Source organism: Abrus precatorius, unplaced genomic scaffold (genome assembly GCF_003935025.1).
Source record: "Abrus precatorius isolate BTA unplaced genomic scaffold, Abrus_2018 Scaffold9, whole genome shotgun sequence".
NCBI classification, from domain to species: Eukaryota; Viridiplantae; Streptophyta; class Magnoliopsida; order Fabales; family Fabaceae; genus Abrus; species Abrus precatorius.
In genome coordinates this window covers 23324558-23335700 of record NW_020874439.1, presented here as the reverse complement: position 1 = coordinate 23335700, position 11143 = coordinate 23324558, and the positions used below count along the sequence as shown (strand labels likewise).

General features: G+C 32.4%; 2 protein-coding genes across 3 annotated transcripts; both read left to right on the top strand.

Moving 5' to 3' along the window:
* Nucleotides 1-583: 583 nt before the first annotated feature.
* On the top strand, nt 584-4044 carry LOC113851049. The gene is made up of 5 exons (XM_027481538.1): nt 584-661; nt 976-1681; nt 2345-2641; nt 2916-3007; nt 3426-4044. Exons 2-5 carry the CDS (start codon nt 1037-1039, stop codon nt 4042-4044), a joined length of 1653 nt encoding a protein of 550 aa, XP_027337339.1. The 5' UTR covers nt 584-661; nt 976-1036.
* Nucleotides 4045-7004: 2960 nt separating this feature from the next.
* Nucleotides 7005-10608, top strand: LOC113849770 (25.3 kDa vesicle transport protein). 2 transcript variants are annotated; one of them, XM_027479922.1, is made up of 6 exons: nt 7005-7191; nt 7886-8142; nt 8748-8908; nt 9007-9153; nt 9668-9744; nt 10077-10608. In XM_027479922.1, exons 2-6 carry the CDS (start codon nt 7955-7957, stop codon nt 10158-10160), a joined length of 657 nt encoding a protein of 218 aa, XP_027335723.1. In that variant the 5' UTR covers nt 7005-7191; nt 7886-7954; the 3' UTR covers nt 10161-10608. The 2 variants fall into 2 exon arrangements, with proteins under 2 accessions (XP_027335723.1, XP_027335721.1); XM_027479920.1 differs by having other exon boundaries at nt 7043-7191; nt 7895-8142; nt 10077-10524.
* The last annotated feature ends 535 nt before the right edge of the window (nt 10609-11143 follow it).

Here is an 11143-nt window from a genome sequence, read left to right as displayed (position 1 = left end):
ATTTGATTATATATTTTGGGTCAGGTTTCTTCCCTTTTCAAATAAACAAAAAATAAAAAAATGTACTACGTACCATTTAATTAAGTAAATTTGAAAAGGAAATACCTAAAAACGTCTTTATATACTTCCATATATTAGACTTTTTGTTGATTATGGTCAAAGAATGACTGTGCATGTGCATGCTCAATATGGAGGGGAATACTAATAATGCTACGCAATAAATGGCCATGAGCGGATTCTTAACTCTTTCAGTGGTTACATTGGCTCAAACTTAAAACGACATGTGACCAGATTGAGCCCCATCAACATGTAGCCAATAATATCCATTAAATTGCTAACCATGTTAGCAAGCATAATTCTTTGGTAAAGAAGCTGATTTATCATTTGGTGTCTCACAAAAAGTGCCGTATATTTCCCACGCGCATGTGTGTTGTTGTTCCATGGCTTTCGTGCCAAGAGAATTTGATGCTAACGTCCCTGTAATAAAAGAGATTTATAAAATCTTGGTTAAGCCACTTATGAAGTAATCAGAAGCTTTCTGTTTTGGAAGTCTACTGGTTGTCCTTTGTCCTTTCTGTGTGTGTAGAATTTCTTACAACCCCTTCACAAAGGCCTCTTTAATTTTCTTCTCTTGGCACTTCATGCTTCAACTCTGACATAGGTAATATAATATACATACATACACTGATACACACACATGATATTATCTGTATATTAAACTCTTCCAATGTTTTCTGCTTACTTTGTTTTTTATAACTTCGGCAAAATCTTGCTGCTTAATTTTCTTGGTTTGAAGATCACATGATAAGATTGACAATTCAATTAGTTACATATTTGCAAAATTATTTAGACATTAGCGGAATTAGAAAACTAAAAATAGATTAATTTTTCAACTTACATAGGCTTAGAATTACATAAGTAATTTCTGAAACACGTTTTATTTGATTTTTTATTTCTTTGTCTTCAATAAAACAGACATGCAATTTTGCTAACACCGTGAACAATAATACATAAATCAGAAGAGAGTGAAGAAGGAATGGCATCCCTCATTCCTGGAGTTCTACTGAAGCTTCTCCAAAGTATGAATTCTAATGTGAAAGTTCAAGGGGAATATAGATCAGTTCTTCTGCAAGTGATCAGCATTGTGCCTGCAATAACTGGGTCTGAATTATGGCCTAACCAAGGTTTCTTCTTGAAAGTCTCTGACTCTTCTCATTCAACATATGTCTCACTCTCAAAGGAAGACAATGAGCTTATCTTGAATAACAAGTTGCAACTTGGCCAATTCTTTTATGTGGATAGGATAGAGGCTGGAACACCAGTCCCTATTCTTGTTGATGTTAGACCTGTTCCTGGAAGACACCCTTTTGTTGGCAATCCTAAGGATTTGATGCAATTGATAGAGCCATCACAGGTTCCAGTGCAATCTAGTAATCATGGAGTTAATGGTTCAAAATCCATGAATTTAACAAAAGCCAAAGAGAGCCAAAGTCCAAGGCATAAGATTGTTATTAAAGAGGAAAAAGCTGCTGTTGCATCCAGGTACTTGCGGGGTGTTAGAAGTCCAAAATTAAAAGTTAATGTGCCAGATACTAATGAAGGAAGAAAAGGAGACGATTTTGAGAATGGTGTAGATGGTAGGAACGTTGGGTCTCCAAAAGTAAAACTGCAAGAAATTAAGGTCAGGTATGATTCTTGTCTTGGATTTTTATTTTTTTGAAGGCTCAAGAATGTATGATTTTAGAACTTGGCGTTTAAATAGCCATAGTATGATCAGGATTTGAAAGCAATATGGGAACTATAACTGGCCCCAACAATGAAAATTTTAAAAAATTTAAATAAACAGATAACAGTGAGATAACTATTGGATATAACCAGTTGAATGATTTATTTAAGCAAATATTTAAACTATTTAATCAATAACTTACCTACCATTAACCACGTAACCACCTAGAACACCTAAAAAAATTCTTGTCACAAACCCCATATATGACCATTATAAGCAGATTGTTGATTAAATAAATTTGATATTTGATCAATGGGAAGTGGTGTGAAGTGTATTTATCTAGAGCGTTGATCTAACCAGTTAGAGAGTTTCTTAACAGTAATTAAATAATTCAAAACTGCACATTACCATAAAGGGTATATTCATATAGACAAAACTGTACAGTGTCATAGCAAACATATGAAGAGGACAGAAAGAGTAATTACATGATTTTTTTTAGCACTGCATCCCAAAATACTTCAATTTTGCCAAAAGACAATAAAATATAAAAGGACACATTACTTGAAATTAAAGGAAATAATCATGTTTAACTTCTGAATTGTATACTATGCTAAACAGGTAATGACTAAAATTAAGATATTGATAATGATTGGTTTTAGTCTTTTAGCATCACAGGTACCCCGAGTGACCACAACTCGTAGTCTACTTGAAGCACCTTCACCAAAGCAAGGTGTTGCTCAATCTAACATCCAGGAGAGTGTCATATCACCTTCTAGGCGCTTATATACCAAACGTAATTCTAATAAACAAGAAACTACGAACTTGAATGTTATGTCTAGCAGTGAAGATAAAAGTTATAGCACAGATGCAATTTCATGGTCCTCTTTGCCAACCAACCTTTCAAGGCCTGGAAAGGTACATTGCGATTTCAATGACCATTTCTTTTCTTCTAATTCAAATGTTGTATCACCAATAGCATGCCAACTCACATCAATCTTTGAGGCCAGGAAAGGGACAAGACATTTTCAATGACCATATCCTATATTGATCAAACTGAAACAAATTTCATCTTATTTGTCTTGTTTAGTTAAGTAATGCTATCTGAGCCATTACACGAAAGATTAATCTTTTCTTAGAAACCATACTAGCTTGTATTTGACCCTTTCTTTACTAAATTTTATTTTACTAGGGAATGCTCAGAAGAAAGCAGCTAGCCTCGCTGGTTGCAGCAGAAGCTCAAAACGAAGTTATTGCAACCGCAACCCTTGTCAAGTTCCTAAGGTATATTAAGCCTAAGCAAATACTGTCACATTAGTATTTACTCAAAATTTAGCTATTAATGGAATTACAAAAAAAGGTAAAATTAAAAATTTGGTCCTTATGTCTAACACCACTTTTCATTTTAGATCCTAGATGAAAAAACTTCACATTTTTATCCTTATATGAAAAAATATTTACGAATCAGTCTCTCCGATGTGCTGACATTATAACAGTGTTATGTTCTTGTTAAGTTAGGCCCAACGTTTTGTCATACAAGGCATCATGATTCATGCCATCTCAACAAAGAGATTTCAGTGAAATCTAAAATCCTGTAATTTAAGCAAATGGCATGACTTATTTGTAAATTTTTTTATGTAAGAAGAAAATTTTCCTTTTGCCATTTAATTTTTCAGTTATTTGTCTGTATCTTTCTTTTCAGTATGTTCGCCAATATATCCTCTTCTGCTGCAGCAGAGAACCCTCATGTCACACTGAATAAGTTTTTTACCTTCCAAGAGCTCATGGACCAGTCAAATGGTACAACACCACACAAAGATAGATCAATTCCACTATCTAAAACTTCTCCTTCAGAAGTAGACCAATCTGAAAAGGAGTCAGTTTTAATGCTTGGTAAAAGTAAATCAAAGTCTCCAAAACACTCAACTGAATTATCACTAATTGATAAACAAGAATGGGCGAAAGGGAATGGTCTAAAAGATGTAAACGAACTGAGAGAAGTCCTTTTGAGTGAAACAAGAACATGGTTTTTGAAATACTTGGAAAAGACATTGGATGTTTGGTTTTCCACAAGCTCTCAAGAGAAGAAAGGAAAAGTGAGTAAGGACATTGTAGGGAATCAAATGGAGCATGCCAATCATATAGCTCTCATGTTGTCCCACCTTAAGCAAGCAAATGAATGGTTGGAAAAACTGAGAAGCACTGTAAACTTGAAGCGTGAAGACCTGGTGGAAACTGTTGACAGGTTAAGACAAAAAGTTTATTCTTGTTTGCTTCTACATGTTGACTCTGCTGCATTTGCTTTGGAAAACCGAGCTTGATTCTAGGTCAATAACATGTTTTAAAGCAATGTACTATTTCATGCTATTTATAAGTTAAATTATGTTATGTGGTTGAGCCAGGCATGCTTAATGGAAGCTTGGCTAGCTATTTTTCAAAATGTAATGTGATATCATATGTATTCTGTTTGTGGCAAAAAGAAAAAAAAAAAAAAACCAAATTGAAGTTAATATCAATTTGCATTATGATGAAAATAAAGAGCAGTTGTTGAAGGCATTCAAATAAAGTCTAGTTATTATATGATTGATTTTTTTATTGAAACATATTGTAAAGTGCAAGTGGAGCCACTCAATCAGAAAAGAAAGCTTAAATTCAAGAGTGATACCATTGAGAATGTTTGACTTAAAGTGGAAATCCAGAAATTAAGAAGTGTTTGGTTATAATAGGAATCTTAATACGTGCACATAAAGCAAGTGGAAGAGCTCACCTTGTGGCTGACAAATTAATTTACATAACCACATTGCCAATATTATAGTTGATAGAGAAAGAATCCATGTTGGAGAAGCAGGACACATGCTCAAAACTTTGATAAATCAAGCATGTGCCCTGCTTCTCCAGCGTGGTTCAGCCTCTCTCATTCTTTCCTTCCATGAACAGTGACTTGGAGAGTTAGAATTGGGAAAATGGAAACATGTTATGTTCTCTTTTAGGAAAAGAAGTTTGCGTAATAATGTGATGCACATGTTTACCTTGCATTTTATAAACAGAAAAAGTTATAACTTTGTATAGTTAAGTTTGACATTCTTACATATATTGGTTGTTAACCATTTTCTTGGTAACAACGGTGGTTCAACTTGTAGTTTTCTTGTATTAAAAAAAACACTTGTATTATGTCATGCTAGACATTATAGTTTTTGTTCAAGTGCTGTTGAAGTTTGGCAGCCAAATAGGGGGAGTTTTGTGAGTGCTCGGTTGAAAGGAAAAGTGAGATCTACCAAATGCCAGCAAAAACTAGCCACCCTACAGTATGATAGACCCACCCACTAACGCCTTGCAACAAAAATTTATAATTTAAATCAATTTTAAAACAAAAATATTAAAAAAATATTTTTATATCATGTAACAAGAGTTTTATATATTATATAAACATAGATTACAACATCTTGTGTATACCGTCATTATTTAATAATTTATTAACATGAGTTAAAAGATTTAGATAGAAAAAAGAAGCATTAGGGGATTTTTAACCTGTTAAACTATCATTAGGTTGACATGTTAGTAAATTCATTGAATATCAAGTTCTACAGTGGCTCGTATAAGAAGTCTTATAAAGTTTAATATCACGTATTTATAGCTAAAGGATTATGATCACCTATTCACTTTCAATGATAGATGTCTTTCCTACAGAGACAATAAGGCCTAATATTATTCATCGAATTTGTCATGGTTTGCAATTAACTCATACTATAGCATCAGAACTGTAGGATTGTACATTATTTTTAACATAAAATTATTTCAAGAAAAAAGAGAGGAATTTGAAGAAAGAGAGAGAGAGAGAGATTTTGGGTTTTTTTTTTATTTTTGAAAAAATTCACATGTAATTCAATGGCAGCAATATTTACTATGTGTGAGTTAATCTGTTTAAGATTGAAGGTCCTATGTTCAATATTTACTATGTATAAATTTCTTTATGTTAACAATAATTACAAATTACAAAAAAAATTAATATTAAATCTTTTAGATTGAAAAGCACCTAGTAGTCTTTAGCTTTAAAAATATATATTAACATTGGATTAGTATTAACACAAAATGTCAACTCCTTTTATATGATGAACCTTGCTATTGTCAAAAAACTAGTATTAATAACATAATAAAAACAAAAGGGGAAACAAATGTTTTTTTTCGGTCATGGAAAAGGGACAACATTGATTAAGAAGAGGGGTGTATGGGCTTTAAGTTTTGCTATTTCAATATGGGGCCTAAGGCCCGGAATTATCTCTCTAATCTTATTATTGATTGAAAGAATTTAGAATCAATACACACATGTTAATAAAACTATTTTTATTAATAGAGAGAATATACAAATAAATTATTAACATTAATAGAATAAAATTAGTATGAGTAAATTAATATTACTATCATGTGAGAAATGTTTAAATTGTACCCTTAACTTGTAAAAATTACCTCTGTCACTGTGATTATCGACATCGTCATCTTTCAATGTCTTGTAGAAAGAAAAAATAAAAAGATAGCAAAAGCCAAAAAGCATTCATTACAATTTAATTATTTCAATTCATTGTTGTTTTAAAGCTCCCTTTACATGTCGAGCAATCAAACGTAAATTGATAAATGACATGCCAGAATGTGGTTACCTTTCAGTTTACTAACAACTAATGAGTTTAATTTTAGTGTAATCAGTGTAAAATTTTTTACATGATGAATTAATTAAAATACATTATTGATATAATTTTTATATTAATTATTATAAAAACTAAAAAAATATTCATCAATTCATAATTAAATGATAATATAATTAATTTTATTTATAAGAGTAATATTTTAAATAATGAATCATCGATGTGTTTTATAAATAATTTATTATTTTAATCATCAAATATTCTGCCTTTTAACCTTAAGTCATTCACAAAGATTTTATATTTTAAATTTACTCAAAATGATCAAATTTTATCTATGTTTATTCTTCTTATTATTTTAGAAATAATTTTTAAAATAAAAAATATATGATAAAATAAAAATTAACAAAAGTATAAATAAACAATGAATTTACATTTATATCATTTAAACAAATAAGCTAACTTTTTAAAGAATATAACAATGACCTTAAATTATGAAAAAAAAAATATTATATCAACATATCTCACCGTATTTTTAATTAGAAAATATTTATTATTTTTCAATCAGTGTATATGAGTCTTCATTTATTTGTTTTTATTACACTTGAAAACTGAATTTAAAGTTTGAAACTGCACCTTTACGGCATACAGTGGTGTTGTCTTTTGTTTTTGGTTTAAAACGACGTGGCATTTGTCCAAAATTCTCACACCATTTTCATTTCAATCCTCTCTTCTTCCTCGTTTCATCCATCGGCTCGGCTCGGCTCGGCTGGACCATCCCACGCCGCCGTTAGCTGCGGCAGCTCCGGCCACTACCCTCTCTTCGCCATTCAGGTTTTTTTGCTTCCCCTGACTGTATTTCGACCAAAAAATCTTCGTTATTCTTTTTGGTTTTTCTGAATTTAAAAAACAAAAATAACCTAATGTGTTTGTTCTTTACCTTGGACCAAATTAGATGATATAAGCGTAAGATCTGGTTATTGTAAATTAGGTTTTCTTACCGTTTTGTTTTTGATCGCGATTTCTCAGATCTAGTTTATAAATCATAATAGCAATGGCGTGGTGTTAGCTAAATTGGCGATGTGAGCTGCTACATCGTACATCGTGCATGAGTTGCCCTATGAATTTCGTTTAGTTTAGGCAGTAATTACCTTTCATTGTTGCACCACATGCGTTTCGTCAATTTTAAAGGCATTTGCTTGTGTTATTTCTTGTTTAATATTTTGCAATCTGAAGAATAACTTTATGACTGTGAATTTCTATCCCCAAAGAGAAAAAGAGAGAATTTTGAGTTGTTTAGAGTTGGGTTGGTTTGATTGCAGATGTTAGCAATTGACAGATCAAACTGGGTTAAAAAATGTGGGATCAGGATGTAATGGACTTTAGGTGCTATTATTTGAATGAGGGTTTTATTCCTTAATTGTTAATTATTTTTTAAGTGGCCTATTTAGTATATAAATGAATGAGCAGGTTTTTATTTTTATCTAGCTCTTGAGTCTGACCAGCCTTGTCTATGTCTGTTGCATAGTTATTGCAGTGTATTTTGGTTTAGTTGCAAAGTTTTGGAGTCTGAGTGGGAGATTGTGAAGTAAGAAAGATGGTGAAATTGACTATGATTGCCCGTGTTACCGATGGTCTTCCACTAGCTGAAGGACTGGATGATGGCCGTGATCTTAAAGATGCAGAATTTTACAAACAGCAAGTCAAGGCTTTGTTTAAGAATCTGTCAAGAGGACATTATGAGGCATCTAGGATGTCAGTTGAAACTGGCCCTTACGTTTTTCAGTATCCTCATAACTATTTCATAATATATCTGTGGCAGTCAAATAAGAATTGCTTGATTATTCTACTTGTTGTGCTATTGCATTGTAAGATACATGTAATATCTGAGTGTAATGATAACCATGAGTTATAATAACTGTATGAGAGTAGATAAGGATATAAGACAGTGTAATGAGTGATTGTTAATTATTAGAACTGTGTAGATTTGTATAGTTTGGTATTATTTCATGTGCTGTTATCTCCCAGTTAATTCTGTACGTCTCGTCATCAGACTCAAGATGCTTACCTGTGTATTTTTTAAGTTATTCAAATGCTGTTTTGCATTGTTGTATCTGCAAATATTTGAGTTTTGGACATTAGAAGAAGCCAATGTCTGTTTTCTCTGTTTTGGTATGCATTTCATTCTCATATTGAATTACAATTCAGATGGTACTATCTTGTTGCTCCACAACCTTGCTTCCTTAGCAAGTTCTTCAGTTTTTCCCTTGCCTTCAACTGTTTTTGAGGTCTATAACCTATTTATTTAATATTAGTTACATTTTTTAAGATTTACATTAACTTTATTTGGAAGAGTTTCATTGCCTAATGCGACCTTGACAGAGCCTCAGTTATATTATAGAAGGACGGGTCTGTTACTTGACAATGTGTGATCGTGCATACCCTAAGAAACTAGCTTTTCAATATCTTGAAGAGCTCAGGAATGAGTTTGAGCGTGTTAATGGATCTCAAATTGAAACTGCTGCTAGACCTTATGCCTTCATTAAGTTTGGTAGATATCAGTTTCTATACCGTCATGTACTATTTACAGCATTATTCTCCTTCTCCTCTAGTGATTAATTTACCCTTTTTCCCTTTTAATTTTAAAAGATACATTTATACAGAAGACAAAGAAACTTTACCAGGATACTCATACTCAGCGCAATATTGCAAAATTGAATGATGAACTCTATGAAGTCCACCAGATAATGACTCGAAATGTGCAGGAAGTTCTTGGTGTGGGTGAACAGTTGGACCGTAAGATATTCTTTGTATTCTCTGAATAATTTTAGTTTTAGCATTTTGTCTGCTGATTGGTTGAAATGTGAAATCTAAATTTAATTTTGGTCAAGGATGATTGCCATGCTAAATTATAGGCTAGAGATGCTTTGCCCTCATGATAATATAGGAACTACTGCTGTATCTGAGAAGCAATCAAAATGTGTCCCAGTTAATATTTAAGAGAAGGAACATAAGATGATTGTCAAATAGGATTTTGGTTTTATCTTAACAACACAAACTTCAAATCTTTGTGATCTCTTGATCCTAGTTTCTTAACCTGGACATGAGATTATGTTTAAAGATTTTTCCCAGAAACTTCTAAATTTTTATAGTTCCACACTTTCACATCCATTATTCTGATAGATGATGTCCTTTTATTTCCACTTCTAATGCAGCTTCATTTTTATTTGTATGTTTTGGTGCATTTTCTGTTTTTACTTGTGAGGTATGAAATTATGTTCTACTTTTAATTTCAAATTGTAACATGCAGAGGTCAGCCAAATGTCCAGTCGGTTATCATCAGAATCTCGCATTTATGCTGATAAGGCTAGAGATTTAAATCGGCAGGTTAGTCATTTTCAGTTTTACTGCATCATGCACACAATATCTAATATTCTTGCCATTTTTGTAATATAGCCTCTTTTTTTTTCTATTTGGACGGACACATGTATGTTCACCATTCTTAAATCCCAATGATATTTTTCCGTGCGTGTGTGTGTGTGTTTTCTTCAATGCAAACTGTTAGCCTTCTATTGTTGTTAAGTTGATGGTCAATGGAGCTGACATAGCCCCGCTTAATATTAAGAAGTGATGTTTTCCTTTGATGCTACTAGCTTCTATTTGGATTGTAGTTAATTAGCATTGTGAATGTATAATTTAAAATAAAATATTTGCTGCAGGCTCTGATTCGGAAGTGGGCCCCTGTTGCTATTGTTTTTGGAGTTGTCTTCGTACTTTTCTGGCTCAAAAATAAACTTTGGTGATTGAGCGCAGTATCTGACATTTAAAATCTGAGTTCTTGCTGCTGTGGCTTCTTGCTTTTAGCACATGATCATCCAGATTTGCGCAGATTGTTGGGAACCCTATATGCATGAGATGATGTCGACTTTTTCTGGACAACTTTGATTTAGAAAAAAAGACTACCCTCTGATACATCTGAGCATGGATGGATCAGGCTTTCTGGAACAGGGACCATTTAGCTTTATAGTAAGGAGCCAAGATATGAGAAAACTTGATGCCCTTGGGGATGCATATAGGCATTTCTTCTTTCTACTTCTCAATTATTTTCAGGATTATTTCGTCGATGAATTAAATATATTTTACCTCCGATTTTCTTGTTTCCATTTGAGCAGCTGATTTAGAATTGCGCAATATCGCTAGTATAATAATGATAATGAGAGTGCTTGTTCGAAGGCATGATCAACCTTATTTCATTTCGTTTTATATATTTTACTTACAAATAATAGGAGAAATGATGTATATAGTCCTAATGCGTCGTTAATCGTTATGAAATTGCACGAATTTGAAACTAATGAATTAGAATTTCTGCATGACCACTCAAGATCAGGAGAGAAGAGATTATGACTTTTGTCAGTTTTCATGCAGTATATTTTGAACCAAACAGAATTTTTCATGATAAAAATGTTCAAGATGTGGACAATTTGTAGGTATCGAGTTTTGTTGCATTTAAATGAACAATGGCTTATCAAATTTCATACAGCATTGTTTAGTTTAATAAATTATTGAATTGTATTGTTTAGATAAAAAATCATTATCATTGAAGAAAAAGGATAAACAAGGTGAAGGAGAAAACATCTGTCAGTATTTAAGGATTAATGTTCTGTACTGATATTGCTTACAAGCAGTTGCACTATCATAGTTACCTACTCGTAGTATACCTGAACAGCTATCTGGAAAAACGCGTCAATTGCATAACTTGGGTGGAAGGGTAACGCCAATTGAAGGA